Source organism: Bubalus bubalis, chromosome 10 (genome assembly GCF_019923935.1).
Source record: "Bubalus bubalis isolate 160015118507 breed Murrah chromosome 10, NDDB_SH_1, whole genome shotgun sequence".
NCBI classification, from domain to species: Eukaryota; Metazoa; Chordata; class Mammalia; order Artiodactyla; family Bovidae; genus Bubalus; species Bubalus bubalis.
The window spans coordinates 41,922,784-41,943,795 of NC_059166.1; the positions used below are offsets into that span (position 1 = coordinate 41,922,784).

Here is a 21,012-nt window from a genome sequence, read left to right on the forward strand (position 1 = left end):
TAATGCTTACCAGAATATGTTAATTTGATCCACAGTTTGTTTCTGGAAATCAAATACTGCCTGAGATTTAGGTCAGAAATCTTTAAAAGTTGGGATTGGATCAGATGATATTTAATATGTTTTTCAACTTGAAATTTCACAGTAGTGGAGCAGCAAGTAGTGTTACTCATTACAGTTTTTAATTAGAAACACTGGTTCTCCCCTTAAAGCAAAGCAAAATATAACATTCTATGAACAGAAAAATCAATTTTATAGAAAATATTGTCTTCTCCCCATGCTTTTCCTGTCATTTTCTCAAATAGAAGAAAATATAAATATTTCATATGAGTTATAGATTTTATGAATTTTTTTCTTCTTGGTTATTATTCCCATGTCAGCCACAGAATGATTCTGCTAATAACTGTTGGAATGAATTTCTCTTTATTATGTGGGAGAAATAAAAGAAATAATGTTACTGTGAAATATGAAGAACAGTATATCAATTTGTGGCATTATAGCATTGTTTGGGTGGTAAAGCTTACTTTTAACTCTTTCTTTCCACCACGGCTCGAAAGAAGACAGACCCCAAAATGCCAAGAAAAAAGAGGACTTCTTCCAGCCAGTGGCAGTCTCCTCCTGTTGTGCTTATCCTAAAGGATATGGAAAGCTTCACCACAAAAGTACTCCAAGATTTTATAATTATCAGCAGGTAGATGGTGTATCTTCTGGCTTTTTCACAAAATTTTTTATTAAGAAGACATATAATTTTTAACTCAAAAAACAACCTTTTGCAGAGAAAATGCATAGCAGTTTAATCTTCATTTTGATGCTAATGGATTGAAACCAGGAGGGTTTCAAAGTGGTTATAAAATTGAACGTTTAAAACCACCTATCAGATTTTCATGTGCTTTTTGATCCAAAAATGAGACTCAAAAGACAAGTTAGCCAGTTTTTAATTAGAATGATAAAGCAGAATGAAATGTAGTTTCTCTCCCAAGGTTGTCTGTTTCTTACTTGCCCTCTAGACGGATAAGCTACTCCAGATTGAGCTATTCTTGTCGTGTCTTATTTTCTGATGCCTATCCACTTAGAAGGTCTGAGTTACATATGTCTCTACTGAGCAAGAAATTTTTTTAAAATAACATTATTTTATATGGATTTCTAATGAGAAACAACTTTTATGACCTTACCTGAACTTCAAGACAATCCTGTGAGACTTGGAATTAAAATAAATAACCCTATTTAAAAACCCAGTGACATGCTTTTCTCATGGTACATTTTTTTGATGTAATTTATATTGGTATCTTCTGTATGTTAACTTGCTTAATAGTTATGGCTACATTTGCCTAAACCTATATTGTGTGAGAATCTACTAATATTAATACAATTCTTACTTTGATAGTCCTTCCCCGCCCCCATTTGAAGCTAAGATTTCCGGATTCTTAAGACTTCTCTTAATGTTGACACTGAACAGATTTAACATGCTGAAAAAATTCACAGTACAGAATAGTGATATAAAAGCTATACTTTTTGGAACTCAGACTTGTGACTGCTTTTACTATCGAAAGTAAGAAAGAAAAACTTAAGCAGTAATAGAGTGCAAGTACTTTATACTATGAAAGTAGACCTGCATACCGGTAGAATACTGAGAAGCAGTACCTATTATGAGGGAACAAACAAAATCATCCGCCACAATACAGAGGGCTCTGATCTACAGTAGCTCTGAGGAATATTGCTGCTCTAGTCTGTGGAAGTCATTTGTGTTCATACTGGTAATGCTAAGAATAAATCATGTTCAGTAAGTTTGAGTTAAGAATGCAGGGAAAGGATGTAACATTTTAAAATTATGTCCATTAAAAATATCTTACATGTTTTTAAGAAAATTTTTCTAAAGCTTAGCTATTATGGCGGGATTGACATAGCATGTAGAAATGTCCATAAATTAGTGAGCTTCGTGTGACTGAACTGTTAGGCTAGATGTCTAACCATGAGGAAGACTGTAGGTATGGCTCAAACTTTGGATGAGAGTTTGAATACTATCTGACACTTCTTTTAACACTGATTTTGTATAACCTAAGAGGGAAGCACTCGGTCTCTCTGGACCACCATGTTCTTATTGCTAATCTATTAAATAGATTGATTTCAGAGCTAAAATGTCCGGGAAATAGCTAATTCTGTGCTGCCATAACAGAGGAAAATGAGTGACCTAAAACTTTTTATTATTTAGAATGATCTTCCTTAGCATTGTGTTATAAAGTAGGCATTAAACAAAGGTTGTCTTATTTTAAAATATGATGTATTGAAATATATTTGCTAAAGACTTTGAATTTTTGTACTTCCTTTGAAAACCAGTCAACATCTACATGAATTTCCACTAATACTCATTTTTGGAATCGCTACATCTCCTGTTGTCATCCATCGGCTGCTTCCTCATGCAGTATCATCTCTATTGTGTATAGAACTGTTCCAGTCTTTGTCTTGTAAGGAGCACCTGACTACAGTACTTGATAAGGTAAAAAGAAAAAATTGTACCAGTGCAATAGGATGAAAAGAAAACTTCCAAGAATAGACTATAAATATAAACGTTAGTGATAAATTTCTGTATCTCTTACTATGATATTGTATATGTTCCTACACATATTTTTGTGTTTTTATTTATTTTATAATGTATAGTTTGGCCTCCTCACTTAAAATATAAGCTTTATGGAAAAAGTAATCATATCTTTCTATATCTACCTACCTATTAACCCTATTAACTAGTCATTACTCAATGGAAAATTACAGGTTTTTTAAATAAATTTTTACAAAATTTAATGACTCCCTAGTAACAGTAGCAATGTTTTGACACTACATTTTATGTTAAATGATTTGGAGTTTTTATGGACTCTTTCCTGTCATGCTGCTCATGACAAAAAGTAAATACTAAGGTATTCCCAGACCTTAGCTCTGTGTTTCTACCTAAGTGGAAATACTCTACTTTAGTATTGACCTTCTGTGAATTGTTGCTGAACTCAGTTCCTTGAAGATGTGCTTTGTACTGCTGCGTAATTTAAACTAATAATGACATTCCACTTATTTAATAATCACTTTGACATTTTTTCCCTTTAAAGGTGGTATCCATTGACAGCTGGAAATTTTTCCAGCTACAGTATTTAAAGTTGCTTGGTTGTGACCAAATTCATTTGGCCTTCTGTAACTCTGCTTCAGTTTGAAAAGCCTAGTATGACTTCATTTTCAGATTTTAAATCTTCAGTGTTGCCACTGAAAATTAGCTGAGTGATACAAATTTACCAATTTAATATTTTTTAAATAGACACCTGTTAATTTTAGGTTTCTCATTCAACAGTACATAATGCGTTACTCTTCATTACTGTGCATAGATGAAAAAGAAATCTTATCAAATAATAAAAATTGCCACAGCCTACAGCTTCTTCACTGACTTCTGATGGGAGAAAAGAGATTGTATAGATGATATTTTTTGATAGAATTTAATAGAACTTTTACAAATTAGGAATCGAATGAAGGATGATGGACATCTTTGATTTGAAGATGTAGAATGAATAGCTACTTGTGTTGTTGTTACTGTTTCATAAATTATTTTAAAGTTTTGGTTGATATTTGTCCTACAAAAAATCTAGCTAGTGGTATAGCTTTCGTAGATACTGTGTTATAGTATTATTTTTGCCTCATTATTTACTTGATGTTTATGATGAGTCAAGACTAACAGGGAGTATGTCCTGCCTGCCTTTTCTCTCTTTCAGCTTCTTCTTACAACTCAGTTTCCATTTAAGCTAAGTGAAAAAGTGTTGCAGATTCTGACCAACATCTTTTTGTATCATGATTTCTCAATTCAAAACTTTATAAAAGGACTTCAGGTAAGAAGACACTAGTAGGTTTGAAAGTTCACAAGCTGATTCTAAATAAATTTGTGTGTTATTTCAGACTGACTTTTGAATGTGATAATTAGACATTTTAAATGACAAGATCTGGATAAGTAAATTCAAGTTATATTATTCTGTGTTCAATGAATCCTTTGCTATCTTGCATCAAAATGTAGAAAATATGTTAATTCAAATATTAAAACTTGAAAAAGACCTCTCTCCTTTTCAGTGATTCTTAACCATTTGGTGGGGGAGGAGGGGAGGACTTAACTTTTTGAGAATCTGATGAGCACTAATGGGCTTTTCTACCCAAGAAATGATATATATAAAGGGTCAGCAAAGTTTTTCTTTAAAGGGCTGTATATTAAATATTTTTGGCTTTGCATGATACATGTGGTCTCTGTTGAACGTCTTATTTTTTAAACATAACCATATTGGGACTTCCCTGGTGGTCCAGCGGTTAAGAATCTGCCTTGCAGTGCAGATGTGGGTTTTATCCCTGGTTGGGGAACTTAGATCCCACCTGGGAGCAACTAAGCCCACACACTGTAGAGAGCCAGTGTGCTGCAACTGGAGAGTCCATGCATCTCAACGGAAGATCCCGCATGGTACAAAGAAGATTCCACATGCCACAACTGAGACCCCACATAGTCAAATAAATATATTTTTAAAACAATCCTTTTAAGGTATAAAAAATGATTCATAGTTCCTGCTGCTGCTGCTGCTAAGTCGCTTCAGTCGTGTCCGACTCTGTGCGACCCCCATAGACAGCAGCCCACCAGGCTACCCCGTGCCTGGGATTCTCCAGACAAGAATACTGGAGTGGATTGCCATTTCCTTCTCCAATGCATGAAAGTGAAAAGGTGAAAGTGAACTCGCTCAGTCTTGTCTGACTCCTAGCAACCCCATGGACTGCAGCCTACCAGGCTCCTCTGTCCATAGAATTTTCCAGGCAAGAGTACTGGAGTGGGGTGCCATTGCCTTCTCTGTCATAGTTCCTGAGTCATATAAAAATTGGCTATAGACTGTAGCTTGCAGTGCCCTGCACATGTGTTTGTGTTCATTTTATTTATTCCTGTATACTGTGAATGCATTTTCACTAAGGTTTCATAACTTGCCAGAAGAAAATTCATGAACCTAGTCTAAATAACACCTAATCTAAAAATGGACCCATTCCCAGTAATTTCAAAGTTAATAATACTTCCTTCTCTTGGCAATTACCTAAAATACCTTAACAAAGTGTAATTGTTGTGAACACATGCTATTTGTCAAGTTCATTAAAACCTATGTATTAGTAATCTTTAGCCCAAGAGTACAGTAGGATATTTCATGTTCATGTAGTGCCTTGAAGATTACAAATTCTTTTCTCTTATGTATTCTTCTTTTATATTAAACACAATAGTGTTTTATTACATAAGAGTATTAGCTCTTATGGCGAATATGTGTCTTGTTTTTTCAACTTTGACTTTGTAAAAAGAGTATTTTAAAGCAAGAAAATATTATTTACCTTAGCAGTGAAAAGAAAGTAAAAGTCGCTAAGTTAAGTTCGTTCAGTCGCTCAGTCGTGTCCAACTCTTTGTGACCCCATGAATCACAGCACGCCAGGCCTCTCTGTTCATCACCAACTCCCGGAGTTTACTCAAACTCATGTCCATCAAGTCAGTGATGCCATCCAGCCATCTCATCCTCTGTCGTCCCCTTCTCCTCCTGCCCCCAATCCCTCCCAGCATCAGGGTCTTTTCCAGTGAGTCAACTCTTCACATGAGGTGGCCAAAGTATTGGAGTTTCAGCCTCAGCATCAGTCCTTCCAATGAACACCCAGGACTGGTCTCCTTTAGATGGACTGGTTAGATCTCCTTGGAGTCCAAGGGACTCTCAGGAATCTTCTCCAGCACCGCTGTTCAAAAGCATCAATTCTTTAGTGCTCAGCTTTCTTTACAGTCCAACTCTCACATCCATACATGACCACTGGAAAAACCATAGCCTTGACTAGACAGACCTTTGTTGGCAAAGTAATATTTCTCTGCTTTTGAGTATGCTATCTAGGTTGGTCATAACTTTCCTTCCAAGGAGTAAGCGTCTTTTAATTTCATGGATGCAGTCAACATCTGCAGTGGTTTTGGAGCCCCCAAAAATAAAGTCTGACACTGTTTCCACTGTTTCCCCATCTATTTCCCATGAAGTGGTGGAACCAGATGCCATGATTGTAAGTTTTCTGAATGTTGAGCTTTAAGCCAACTTTTTCACTCTCCTCTTTCACTTTCATCAAGAGGCTTTTGAGTTCCTCTTCACTTTCTGCCATAAGGGTGGTGTCATCTGCATATCTGAGGTTATTGATATTTCTCCTGGCAATCTTGATTCCACCTTGTGCTTCTTCCAGCCCAGTGTTTCTCATCATGTACTCTGCACATAAGTTAAATAAGCAGGGTGACAATATACAGCCTTGACGTACTCCTTTTCCTATCTGGAACCAGTCTGTTGTTCCATGCACAGTTCTAACTGTTGCTTCCTGACCTGCATACAGGTTTCTCAAGAGGCAGATCAGGTGGTCTGGTATTCCCATCTCTTGAAGAATTTTCCACAGTTTATTGTGATCCACACAGTCAAAGGCTTTGGCATAGTCAATAAAGCAGAAATAGATGTTTTTCTGGAACTCTCTTGCTTTTTCAATGATCCAGCGGATGTTGGCAATTTGATCTCTGGTTCCTCTGCCTTTTCTAAAACTAGCTTGAACATCTGGAAGTTCACAGTTCACATATTGCTGAAGCCTGGCTTGGAGAATTTTGAGCATTTACTAGCGTGTGAGATGAGTGCAATTGTGCGGTAGTTTGAGCATTCTTTGGCATTGCCATTCTTTGGGGTTGGAATGAAAACTGACCTTTTCCAGTCTTGTGGCCACTGCTGAGTTTTCCAAATTTGTGGGCATATTGAGTGCAGCACTTTCATAGCATCAGCTTTCAGGATTTGAAATAGCTCAACTGGAATTCCATGACCTCCACTAGCTTTGTTCATAGTGATGCTTTCTAAGGCCCACTTGACTTCACATTCCAGGATGTCTGGCTCTAGGTGAGTGATCACACCATCATGATTATTTGGGTCGTGAAGCTCTTTTTTGTACAGTTCTTTGTATTCTTGCCACCTCTTCTTAATATCTTCTGCTTCTATTAGGTCCATACCATTTCTGTCCTTTATCAACCCATCTTTGCATGAAATGTTCCCTTGGTATCTCTAATTTTCTTGAAGCAATCTCTGATCTTTCCCATTCTCTTGTTTTCCTCTATTTCTTTGCATTGATTGCTGAGGAAGGCTTTCTTATCTCTCCTTGCTATTCTTTGGAACTCTGCATTCAGATGCTTATATCTTTCCTTTTCTCCTTTGCTTTTCGCTTCTCTTCTTTTCACAGCTATTTGTAAGGCCTCCCCAGGCAGCCATTTTGCTTTTTTGCATTTCTTTTCCATGGGGATGGTCTTGATCCCTGTCCCCTGTACAATGTCATGAACCTCAGTCCATAGTTCAGGCATTCTGTCTATCAGATCTAGTCCCTTAAATCTGTTTCTCACTTCCACTGTATAATCATAAGGGATTTGATTTAGGTCATACCTGAATGGTCTAGTGGTTTTCCCGACTTTCTTCAATTTAAGTCTGAATTTGGCAATAAGGAGTTCATGATCTGAGCCACAGTCAGCTCCCGGTCTTGTTTTTGCTGACTATATAGAGCTTCTCCATCTTTGGCTGCAAAGAATATAATCAATCTGATTTCTGTGTCGACCATCTTGTGATGTCCATGTGTAGAGTCTTCTCTTGTGTTGTTGGAAGAGGGTGTTTGCTATGACCAGTGCATTCTCTTGGCAAAACTCTATTAGCTTTTGCCCTGCTTCATTCCATATTCCAAGGCCAAATTTGCCTGTTACTCCAAGGTGTTTCTTGACTTCCTACTTTTGCGTTCCAGTCCCCTATAATGAAAAGGACATCTTTTGGGGGTGTTAGTTCTAAAAGGTCTTGTAGGTCTTCATAGAACCGTTCAACTTCAGCTTCTTCAGCATTACTGGTTGGGGCATAGGCTTGGATCACCGTGATATTGAATGGTTTGCCTTGGAAACGAACAGAGATCATTCTGTCGTTTTTGAGATTGAATCCCAGTTCTGCATTTCGAACTCTCTTGTTGACCGTGATGGCTACTCCATTTCTTCTAAGGGATTCCTGTCTACAATAGTAGATATAATGGTCATCTGAGTTAAATTGACCCATTCCAGTCCATTTAGAAAGTTGCTCAGTCGTCTCCAATTCTTTCCAACCCTATGGACTCCAGAGTCCATGGAATTCTCCAGACTAGAATACTGGAGTGGGTAGCCTTTCCCTTCTCCAGGGCATCTTCCCAACCCAGGGATCGAACCCAGGTCTCCCGCATTGCAGGTAGATTCTTTACCAGTTTAGCCACCAGCGAAGTGGTGAAATTGAGATATAACAACTTTCTAATTTTACTTTTCTCATTCATTTCATTTCATTCATTTGTTTATTTACTTCATAAGTGTTTATGGAGAATCTAAGTCAAGCACTGGGCTAAGCCCTGAAGATACAGAGGACAAAGAAATCTCTGTCTTCAAATTGCTTATTCTTTACTGAAGGAGGCAGAAAAGTAGAACTGCAGCTCTTGAGTAGTCAGTGCTATTAGAGAAACATGCCTGGGGATTCCATAGAGAACAGAAGTGTATCCTAAGGAACAGGAGCTTGCTGGGTCAAGGAAAGGTGACAGTAGACAGAGAGAGCTCCGTTGGAGGGGTACTACTTCCCTGGTGGCTCTGATTGTAAAGAATTCACCTGCAATGCAGGAGACCCAGGTTTGATCCCTGGGTTAGAAAGATCTCCTGGAGAAGGAAATGTTTACCCACTCCAGTAATTATTGCCTGGAGAATCCCATGGACAGAGGAGCCTGGCAGACTACAGTCCATGGTTTGCAAAGAGTTGGACACAACTAAGCACAGCATAGTAGTCTCGACAAGTTAGGAGAAGGGCTAAACTAAGGTAGTGATGGTGAGACTAGGGAGAAGGAGACAGATTCGAAGATGAGACAGAATCTTGTGGCTGATGGGATATGTAGGAGAGGAGCATCTTACATACACACAGGTTCTAGCTTAGCAGATGGTTTGAAGTTCGGTACCCTTTATTAAGTGTATGTGTTAAAATAAAGCCAAGAACCCATTTGTCAGAAAAGGATATTTCTTTCTATGTATGGTAAATTTAGGGCACTTTGGATATAAAAATTTGTACCCAGGAGAAAGATCTGGACTAGAACACTTAGGATTTATCATTGAAAGGTAGGTGGCTGAAGCTGTGTCATAAGGATGAAGTATCACCTAGAGGAGTGAGGAAAGGACTAAGAGCAGACCCCTAAGGCAAGCTTACTATAAGAGTGAGCAACAGAAAAGGAGACTAGAAACAGTAAGGAAAGCCAACAGGAGAATATTTCACTGAAGTCAAAGGAAAAGGAAATATAAACTGTATGCTGCTGCTGCTGCTAAGTCGCTTCAGTCGTGTCCAACTCGGTGTGACCCCATAGACGGCAGCCCACCAGGCTTCCCCGTCCCTGGGATTCTCCAGGCAAGAACACTGGAGTGGGTTGCCATTTCTTTCTCCAATGCATGAAAGTGAAAAGTGAAAGTGAAGTCGCTCAGTCGTGTCCAACTCCGTGCGACCCCATAGACGGCAGCCCACCAGGCTTCCCCGTCCCTGGGATTCTCCAGGCAAGAACACTGGAGTGGGTTGCCATTTCTTTCTCCAATGCATGAAAGTGAAAAGTGAAAGTGAAGTCGCTCAGTCGTGTCCGACTCTAGCGACTCCATGGACTGCAGCCTACCAGGCTCCTCCGTCCATGGGATTTTCTAGGCAAAAGTACTGGAGTGGGGTGCCATTGCCTTCTCCGATAAACTGTATGCACACATACAATTGAGAAAGTGGGTGAAAAAAAAAATCCATATTAGGACTTTCCTCGTGGTCCAGTGGTTGAGAACCCACCTGCCAATGCTAGGGACATGAATTTGGCCCCTGGTTGGGGAAGATGCCACAAGAGCATTAAGCGCTCATGTTGCATCTGCTGAAACCTGTGTGTCTAGTGCCTGTGTTTGCAACAGGAGAAGCCGCCATAGTGAGACGCCTGCACACAACTAGAGAATAGCCTCACTCACTGCAACTAGGGAAAGTCTGTGCAGCAGTGAAGACCCAATGCAGCCAAAAATAGAAATAAATGAGTATGAATAAAGATTACTTGTTAATAATTAAAATATTAACCAGGTTACTTAATCTTTCTGGGTCTCAGTTTTCTCATCTGTAAAATGAAGGGATCTGATTAGATGATTTTTTAGGTTCCTGATTATTTATGTTATTATTTATGTTAGGTACTGTATTAAGTATTAACATTGCTCCATTGGTATGTATTATCATCTCCAGTTTTGCACTTGAGAAAGAGACTTAGATTAAGTAGCTTGGCCAGGATCAGACAGCAGAATCTCAATACCCCATTTGTCCAGTTTTCCTAATTATCAGTTGTTCCATTGCTCAGTCATGTTTTACTCTTTGTGACCCCATGGACTGCAGCACGCCAGGTCTCCCTGTCCTTCACCATCTCCTGGAGCTTGCTCAGACCTTATGTCCATTGAGTTGGTTATGCCATCCAACCATCTCATCCTCTGTTGTTTCCTCCTCCTGCTTTCAATCTTTCCCAGCATCAGGGTCTTTTCTAATGAGTCAGCTCTTTGCATCAGATGGCCAAAGTATTGGAGCTTCAGCATCAGTCCTTCCAATGAAATTCAGGATTGATTTCCTTTAGTATTGACTGGTTTGATCTAGGGACTTCAAGAGTCTTCTCCAACACAATTCAAAAGCATCAGTTCTTAGGCACTCAGCCTTCTTTATGGTCCAGCTCTCACATCCATACCTGACTCCTGGAAAAACCATAGGCTTGACTATATGGACCTTTGTCAACAAGTAATGTCTCTGCTTTTTAGTACTCTATCTAGGTTTGTCATAGCTTTTCTTCCAAGGAGCAAGTGTCTGCAGTCACCATCTGCAGTGATTTTGGAGCCCAAGAAAATAAAGTCTGTCACTGTTTTCACTGTTTCCCCATCTGTTTGCCTTGAAATGATGGGACTGGATGCCATGATTTTCATGTTTTGAATGTTTAAAATTTAGTTTTTTGAATGTAAATTTTAGTCATCAGTGGGAAATACTATGTGTAAGTCTTTATTTCTGTAGAAGATGCAATAGGGCATATAATCACTATATGTTTAAGTCCCTCCCTCATTAGGTAGATATAATCAGCTTGTTAATTGACCCAAATATTGACAACACACTTGAACTAAATAGCTGAGTGTTACTGGGTTCTTGTTTTATCTACAGCTGTCCTCCAACTCAGGTGACTTAGTTCCAGCCCTCCTCCCCAGCAAGTCCTATATTGTGTTTGGTTTTTACTTTTCTCATGTTTAAAAAGTAGTGTTAACATTGAAATAAATATAATCACATTAATATAACTATATAAGCAAGGAAGAAGACTGTGTTAGTATGTGGAATGATAACATAGTACTTGGCATGAACAGTCTCTTTCTATTTTGTACTTGTTTCCAACTTAGGCTGCCCCTTTGCTTTATAGCCCTATACCTCCTGTAGAGTGGACTGTTTTGGAGGATTTGCTTTAGTCTTGGATATTTGGTCTTCAGCTCTACAGGCTCAAAAATTCATTATCAGTTTACACATGAAAGGTCAAGCTCAAACACCTTAAGACTAATATATAGGCTAGCATGTTAATTTATTTATTTGTGGTGGGGAATACTGTTTTCCAGTGACCAGAATTTGTTTTCTTCACTATCTAGGGAGCTCTCTCTTTGGTACAAGGTACCTGGAAAAACCAAACTGGTCATGAGAAGCTTTCTTAGAGTCAGGAGTTTTTAACATGTGCATAGTCTTGCAAAATACATCTTACAAGTTATGGTAGAAGCTGGAAAATCAGTCCCCCTTGTACTGGAGAGACCACAGAACTCTAGTTACTGGACTATACATATCTACCAAATGTGTGCCATCTTTTCCTCCATGACAAAACTGAGTTTTAAAAGATACACTGTCTTTAGACATGCCTCATTTTTCGTTATTTATTTATTTTTTTAATCAGTAAGCAAAGTTCTGCTATTGTAGCATTTTTATTTATTTAGCAGACCAGTTTTTACACTGATTTTAGATTGGTATTTTCTTAGGAATATTGATCACACCACAGTCACGTCTCCATCACAACTATTGTTATTGTAAGTGAGTAGCTTCTGCGGATAGCTGATCTATCCACTTATGGTCGTTTCTTTCAGTTTATACTTCAGAGATTACAATTTTCTGACCTTGTCCGCAAAATTGGAGCCCTAAAATACTCTAGGTATATAGCCAGTTATGCATTGTTTGTAGTTTTATTGTGACATTAAATATATTAGTGCCATAAATACTTTTCGCTGTTTAAAAAAAAAAAACCCTTGATATTGAGCAGACATGGGGCAAGAGATTTACTGTCAAATACAGCAAATATATGTAATCTTCACTTTTCTTTCAGCTTTCTCTATTAGAACATTTCTATTCCCAGCCACTCAGTGTTCTGTGCTGTAATCTCCCAGAAGCCAAGAGAAGAATACGTTTTTTATCAGCTAATCAGTGTGAAAACATCCGACGTCTTCCATCATTTAGAAGGTAAAAAGAGAAGTACATATTTAGTATATCTTGTAAAAGAGTTGGGGCAAAATAAGGGATCTCAGAGCCAGTTAATTTTGAAGTGGGTAAAGGAAAAAGAACTTTTTTATTTAGAGCAAAATACTTTTGTTTTTAATTGAGACATTTGGCATAAAGAAAAATATTTTTGCAGGAGGGCATAATTTTCAGTATTGTTAGTTACTTTTTATAAGTAACATTTCCTGTTTGTGGAGTTTATGACCTTCGTTTAATATTAGACCCCTAGACTAAGAAATGAACCTGATTTAAGGACTTGACCATGACTTGGATTTATTTTTGAAAAGAAATAAAAGAATGTGGCCACCAATCTAGGTAGTTCTTCATTTCTGTATGCTATTCAAGTATTTAAATTTTTCATTCTCTGTTTTTGTGTATATGGTGGTAAAAATTTTAGGTATGTGGAAAAGCAGTCTTCAGAAAAGCAAGTTGCATTGTTGACCAGTGACAAATCTTTGAAGGTAGGAATATGGATATATTTGTTGCTGTTTTATTCTTTTGTTTTCCCTTCATGAAGAAGAATATGCACAAAAAGTTTACTGAGTTTATTTTTAAATAACTATACACTCTAATATGCTTTGCATAGTGAAGTATTAGATCTTGATAATCCTATAGAAATGTGATTGTTAAAGGTGATGTAAAACCTCAGTTCTAAAGGAAGACTTTTTTTTTTTTTTTAATCAAGAAGGAAAAGCTAGAACATGAGGTTTCTCCTGTGGTCTGTTTTGGAAACACTTGCAGATCTCAACTTGCTTTTCCACATAGTGGTTTTGGAATCTGTAGGTGGTCTCATTTTAATGTTCTTATAAGGGCTGTCAGAAATAGAAGCCATTCAACTTAGGGCCCCACTGCTAAGTGGGTATTGATTTGATTTGGAAAAAAAAATCATTACATATTGATAATATAGTGCCAGGAAAGACGTAATGAGCTTAGAAAATTATGAGTTAACTATACAGCATGGGGAATATCAAAAGAGGGAGTTGTTTTCTTTCTTAAATAAATAATACTTGGACATGGTACATAATTCAAAGATAAAGATAATATACAGTGAAAAGGCTCCCTCCAACCTTAGTCCTCTACTACCCACTTACCCTCCCTGGATATAGCCAGTGTTGCTAGTTTCTTATGTATTAGTCTTTAGATATTTTCCACATATACAAGTAACAAGTAATTATATCTATTTTGGAGTTTTATTCCCCGGTCTTACAGAAGATAAATGCATACACTATTTTGTATTTTGTTTTGTTTTCTTAATCTTGGAAATCATTTTATATCACTACTAAAGAGTGGCATTGTATTATTTTTTAGATTAACTTTCTTTATTGTGATGTAGTTGATATACATAAGTTTCAGGTGTACATCTTACAGCGATTTATAATTTTTAAAGGCTACATTCCACTTACAGTTGTAAAATATTGGCCATATTCCCTGTTGTACAATATATCCTTGTAGCTTATTTATTTTATACGTTGTAGTTTGTACCTCTTAATCGCATTCCCCTAACCCTTCCTTCTCTCTACTGGTAACCATATCTGTGAGTCTGTTTCTTTTTTGTAATATTCACTAGTTTATTTTTTAGATTCTACGTATAAGTGATATGTAGTATTTGTCTGACATATTTCCCTTAGCATAATACCCTGTAAGTGCATCCGTGTTGTTGCAAATGGTAAAAGTTTCATTGTTTTTTGTGGCTGAGTAGTATTCTACTGTATATGTAGTCCCACATCTTCTTTTATCTATTCATCTGTTGATGGACACTTAGGTTGAACATTGAGTGCATGTATCATTTCAAATTAGTAGTTTGGGGTTTTTTTCAGATACGTATCAAGAAGTGGAATTGCTAGGTCATATAGTAGTTCTGTTTTTAGCTTCCTGAGAAACCTCCATACTGTTTTCCACATTGTCTGAACCAATTTACGTTCCCCTCAACACTGTACGAGAGTGTCCTTTCCTCCACATCCTTGCCAGCATTTGTCATTTGTGTTCCTTTTGATGATAGCCATTCTGATAGGTGTGAGGTGCTATCTCATTGTGGTTTTGATTTGCATTTCCTGGTTGATTAGTGTTGAGAATCTTCATGTGACTGTTGGCTGTCTGCATTTACTGTTTGGAAAAATGACTCTTCAGTTCTGCCCATTTTTTAATCAGATTGTTTGTCTTTTTTTGAAGTTGAGTTGTATGAGCTGTTTATATATGTTGGATATTAATCCCTTATCAGTAGTATAATTTGTAAATATTGATTCCCATTCAGTAAGTTGTCTTTTCGTCTTGTTGGTTTTCTTTGCTTTGCAAAAGCTTTAAGTTTAATTTAGGTACCATTTGTTTATTTTTTTGTTGTTGTTTCCTTTGCCTTAGGAGACAGAGCCAAGCAAATACTACTGCGATTTATGTCAGAGTGTTCTGCCTGTTTTCTTCTAAAAGTTTTATGGTTTTCAGTCTTATATTTAGATCTTTAATTCATTTTGAGCTTATTTTTATATTTAGTGTTATAGAATGTTCTAATTTTATTCTTTTACACATAGCTATAAGAGTGGCATCATATTTTATTGAATGAATGTACCTTCATGTATTTAACAAGTCCCTTACAATTAGAATGTGTGATGTCACACTTATTTTCAGACTTTATACCTTTTTAAGGAAAATGTTTATTAGAAAATTGTAGTAAAATTAAGATGAGATTGAAGTTAAGCCCTAGCACTCTGTGGGTTTTACTGATACAAACTATTTTCAAATTTTTTTTAATTGGAGGATAATTGCTTTATAATGTTATGGTGGTCTCTGCCATACATTAATGTGAATCAGTCATAATTATATGTGTTAATATATCCCTTCCCTCTTAAGCCTCCCTCCCCTGCCACTCCACCCATCTATGTTGTTACAAAGCACCAGGTTGGGCTCCCTATGTATTAAATTTTGAACAAAAGAATATTAGTTCCTGGAGGGCATGTGTTCTATATAGGTAAAGACTAATTTACCTCCTTTTAAAAAACTCTCAAAAAATATTGAGAATGGCTTCTTTTTGATGTTGTTCAGCCATAGTTTACATATGTAATTACAATGCAAAATGGCTTTTATCAAACATTATTTCTGATGCAGAATCTACCCTAGGCCATAATATAAAAATCACTTCTAGATTGGATTTAATAATCATTTTAATGAACTCTGTAATCTTTTCAGAGCAGTATAGGAAGTCTTCAGACACTAAAGTAGGTTATTTCAATATAGAGGAAATTTAAGAACCAGTGGGAAAGGATGTGTGCATGTTATTGAGTTTTTTGAGATTAGACAACTTAGCTCTTTTGAGTCAGTGAGCTGCCAAGTGTATTTCCAGCTAGAAGTTTCTGTCAGGAGTGTACTTTCAGAGGTCAAGAAGAGATTTTTAAAGAGTACCTTTAACCATTGAAATGACAAAAGGAGAGAATGTCTAGGCTGGCCTGTTGCAGAAATTTCTTGTGTTCAATGGCTCAGTAAAGTCTGACTCTTTGCTAACTCATGGACTGCAGCACTCCAGGCTTCCCTATCCTTCACTATCTCCCTGAGTTTGCTCAAACTCATGTCCATTGAGTCGCTGATGCCATCCAACCATCTCATCCTCTGTTGCCCCCTTCTCCTCCTGCCCTCAACCTCCCCCTGCATATTGGTCTTTTCCAGTGAGTCAGATCTTCACATCAGGTGGCCAAAGGACTGGAGCTTCAGCTTGAGCATCAGTCCTTCCAATGAATATTCAGGGTTAATTTCCTTTGATCTCCTTGCTGTCCAAGGGACTTTCAAGAGTCTTCTCCAGCAGCATAATTTGAAAGCATCAGTTCTTCAGCATTCAGCGTTCTTTATGATCCAGCTCTTATATCCATACATGACTTCTGGAAAAACCATAGCTTCAACTATACAGACCTTTTGTTGGCAAAAATTATATCTCTGCTTTTTAATATGCTGTTCAGGTTTGTCCTAGCTTTCCTTCCAAGGAGCAAGCATCTTTTAATTTCATGGCTGCATTCACCATCCACAGTGATTTTGGAGCCCAAGAAAATAAAATCTGTCACTGTTTCCACTTTTTCCCCATCTGTTTGCCATGAAGTGATGAGACCAGATGCCATGATCTTCATTTTTTGAATGTTGAGTTTTAAGCCAGCTTTTTCACTCTCCTCTTTATTAGAGTGGTATCATCTGCATATCTGAGGTTGTTGATATTTCTCCTGGCATTCCTAATTCCAGCTTGTGATTTATCCAACCCTGCATTTTACATGATGTACTCTGCCTGTAAGTTAAATAAGCAGGGTGGCAGTAAACAGCCTTGGCATACTCCTTTCCCAATTTTGAACCTGTTCATTATAGTCTAATATTAACTTTGCTTTTCAGTAACTTTGTGTATTTTCTAAGCATTTATTTATACTGTGCTCAGTTTTCAGACCTGTTTGTTATCATCTTTGCCATATTCATTTTCGGATTGCATATTTAATCATTTAGAGGTGTATTTTCTTGGGACTTACATAGTAAGAAATATGAAGGAGCAACAAAGATTTGCACCTTTAACCTGAAAAAATTTTATGATGGCTACCTGCTGAATTCAAGGGACAGAAGTTATCTCTGAAAAATTAATGTGTTGGTTTTTCTACTTTAGACCAAAAATATCTTTGAATATTTTATTCTTATTATAATGCTTTTCTTTTTATCTTTTTATAGTTTTGGTTTAAAATTCGTGATAATTTTATATGTATTTTTCTACAATAAAAAAAAATTGGAAAGAAATGCCAGATGATAATCAATAATATAGTACTGCATGATACAGGGGATGATTCATCTCAGAAATCTTGTGTTTGAACTCCAGCTGCTCAGCAGCCATGTGTACTTAAGGAAATCACTTACCCTGTTTAAGCCTTAATATCCTTGTCTCTGAATTTAGATAATCCCTAGTAATGATTTCTCCATAGGGTTAGTGTTAATCAAAGTCTATTCAGCAAATGAGAGTGAGTTTAAAACAAATAGAACAATAAAACTTTTATAAATGTAAATCAGAAATAGTTACTATTGATTTTTTACCATGATAAAAATTAAGATATAAATTAAATATACTGTTTTATATATTCTATAACATATATACAAAGTGTATATAATACTCTGTTATATAGTCATATAGAGTATATAGTTATATAGACTTACCTCCTATTAGTTTTGTGCTCATTTTCTACATTTATATTTCTGAGACATAGATCTCAAAGTGTAATCTAGTGAAATTTATATTCTTTATATCAAGATTGTTTCTGCCCTAAAAATCTACTGGCTGTCTACTCTGATGAACTAAGTGACTGCTCGAGACCTTAGCATATATCAGAATCACTCGGAGCACTTGTAAAATGCAGGTGTCTAGGCTCCATCTCCAGAGTTTCTGATTGTGTAGCCCTGTGCTCTGCCCCAAGAATTTGCATTTCTAGAAGGGTCCCAGGCAGTGCTTATGCTGCTGGTCTGGAGGCCATTCTTTGAGAACCACTGACATAGACGACTCCCTAGAAGAAAACATCATTTATTGTCTCCCTTTACCTTGTTTTCTTAAGTGTAGAAGTAAGCTAGTAAATGCCAGCCTAAACAAATGATTCGTCTCATTTGTCTTCTGATTGGACTCAAGATGTAAAAGAAAAAAAAAAGCAAACAGAAAAACTCACTTCAACTCCCTTAAGATTATGGACCCTTAGTTTCATAGATAACTGCTTTAAAATTGTATACCAGCTTTGTATTTCATAAACTTTAGGAATGAGTTTTTTGAATGTACTTAAATCTAAAAATTTAGCTAACTCAACCATATACATTTGTAGAAGATTTATTAAGAAGTTCAAACTAAGGTGAGACATTAGAAGGCCACATACAGTTGATGAAAGAGTTAAGATTCTGTGCATTTTCTCATTTCTGAGTAGTCTGTCCCTTGAGCAGTTGTACGGTGCAGCTGTGTACAATGCCTGGAAAGTATGCTCTCATAGCTAACAATTAGGTTCTTCTAAGTTTAAACAGAATAAGCTTGTTCAAGCTCCCATTAATTCAAACTTCTGATGTCCCAATAGCTTTCAAAGCCTATAATAGAAGTTTAACAAATAATCTTTGAAGTTTCTTTTAGAATGCTAAGGTTTTATTTACTTGTTCATTAAACAGATTAATAACTTTTCTTCTGACTGGTTAAATCATTTAGATTCCTCATTGAAAGTTCATTTTAGTGTATAGGTTTAAATGAAATTAAATCAGGCAGTTTATTATGGTAAACAGCTATAGGATTTAAATGAAACAGCAGGAACAGTGACTGGATATATTTTTACAGTGTTTTGTCCCAAAGTTTTGCTTTAGTAATCAAGCTTTCTTTATTTTTTTAACTTTAATCTTTAATTTATGAAACCCTATTTCATGAGAAATTGAGCTGTCAGACATGTCTTAAACAGAACTTTCAAATTCACCATAATAGATAAAATTTTTACTCTTTGTTGTGCCTGAAATTTTGTTTGAAGGCAAATATTAAGGAGAGTTTAGATTTTGGCCTCATATCATATTTGCATAATTTTTATCTGATAATAAAAAAACTAGTTTTGATATACTGAAAAGATTTTTTTTTTAGTAAGTAGTGAAAAATTATCTTGCTTTCTGTGAGGAAATGTTTTGGTGGCAGGAGAATATTAACAGCCTTTCCCAATTAGTAGTTTTTATGCCTGTCCCAACACCGTATCTAAGGTTGCTGCTGCTGCTAAGTTGCTTCAGTCGTGTCCGACTCTGTGCGACCCCATAGACAGCAGCCCACCAGGCTCCCCCATCCCTGGGATTCTCCAGGCAAGAATACTGGAGTGGGTTGCCATTTCCTTCTCTAATGCATGAAAGTGAAAAGTGAAAGTGAAGTCACTCAGTCGTATCTGACTCTTAGCGACCCCATGGACTGCAGCCTACCAGGCTCCTCCGTCCATGGGATTTTCCAAGCAAGAGTACTGGAGTGGGGTGCCATCGCCTTCTCTGGTATCTAAGATTAGGTCCATTTTAATCTTGTGCCCTCTAAACCAGCCACATTCTATATTAGTAATAATGATTTGCTATACATGTTGATCCTGTCTTGTCAAGAAATTAATTATGCTCATTATGTAATGAGTGACTAAGTTCATATACTTTGTGTAAGAAAATAAATTTATGTATTTTTATTCAAATCTTATTTAAAGCTGTGTGGCATCTTCTTAAAGCATTAAACTTCATGGTATGTAGAAAACTGAAATTCAGTCTCTTGTAGGTGACAGCCGAAGTTTTATTATTTTGACTAGTCAGTATTTCATGTCTCTAAGCTTATGTGCCCAAGTAGATTTAAACTCCATTAAGGGCTGGAAGTAAGAGAAGTCTTAAAATTTGTAGCATAATTACTATTAGAAAGATAACCTGATACAGCATGCTTATTTTATTGAATTCAAGTGAGGAACTGGAGCCAAGAGAAAGTGAAATATCTGAAGTCACAGAGCAAGTTAGAGGCAGAGCAGGGACTTCTGGTGACCATTGAGTGTGCTTATCACGAGTTCGTGGAGACCTGCCTTTCACCTTTCTGCCTACCTCTTCTTTCTGTTTTTTTGTTTTGTTTTGATGCAGAACTAAAAGACAAGAGGAGGGGGAAAATCTATTTGAAAAAATAATAAAAGGGAAGGAAAAAAGAAAATCTCTCCAAACAAACTACCAAATGTGATCAGACAAGCTAGGCGTTAGCAGGGTGATGTGTGAGAAATTGGCAGTTTCAATCCAAACCCTTCCTCAAGTGTTTCTGATATAAATGCTGCTGCTGCTGCTGCTGCTGCTGCTAAGTCCCTTCAGTCGTGTCCGACTCTGTGCGACCCCATAGACGGCAGCCCACCAGGCTCCCCCATCCCTGGGATTCTCCAGGCAAGAACACTGGAGTGGGTTGCCATTTCCTTCTCCAATGCATGAAAGTGAAAAAAGAAAGTGAAGTCGCTCAGTCATGTCTGACTCCTGATATAAATGCTAGGGTAGCAGTATGGAGGCTAAAGGGCTGAGAGAGGCAAGAAGATTAGCATTCCTTCCACCCAGGGAGCTAGGAGAAAGCCATGGTTTGCTGTTCTCTAGGTACCTGCCATGTGAGAAGTCAAGCCTAGGAATCATCTTCAGCTAAAATTTCTCTCTAATGAGAAAAATAATGCTTAGTTCTGTCAAGATGATAAATAAGAAAATGCTGTGTTCTTGGACAGCTGATGCATTTTAATCCTAAAATTTGTTTGTTTTACCAGCTTTCAGTGAGCGGGGAATTAATTGAAAGGAATAAGTTGCTTAAGTTTAGTCACTTTTACATGCTTTCGTTTAGTTTTCTTGAGCTCACCCTTCACCCCATGCATGTAATTCTAGACACGAAAGTGATAAGTACTCTGGAAAGAAGAGAAATTAATGC

General features: G+C 36.9%; 1 protein-coding gene across 7 annotated transcripts in view; it reads left to right on the plus strand.

Moving 5' to 3' along the window:
* ORC3 (origin recognition complex subunit 3) overlaps window positions 1-21,012 on the plus strand; it is a 70,027-nt gene that overhangs the window by 18,026 nt on the left and 30,989 nt on the right. For 6 of the 7 annotated variants that reach the window (XM_006058076.4, XM_006058073.4, XM_025294583.3 and 3 more), the window contains 5 exons: window positions 555-688; window positions 2,332-2,491; window positions 3,741-3,854; window positions 12,442-12,575; window positions 13,009-13,072. In XM_006058076.4, the coding sequence (XP_006058138.3) occupies window positions 555-688; window positions 2,332-2,491; window positions 3,741-3,854; window positions 12,442-12,575; window positions 13,009-13,072 (606 nt within the window). The remainder of the gene's footprint in view (window positions 1-554; window positions 689-2,331; window positions 2,492-3,740; window positions 3,855-12,441; window positions 12,576-13,008; window positions 13,073-21,012) is intronic. The other variant, XM_006058075.4, reaches the window with a different exon arrangement.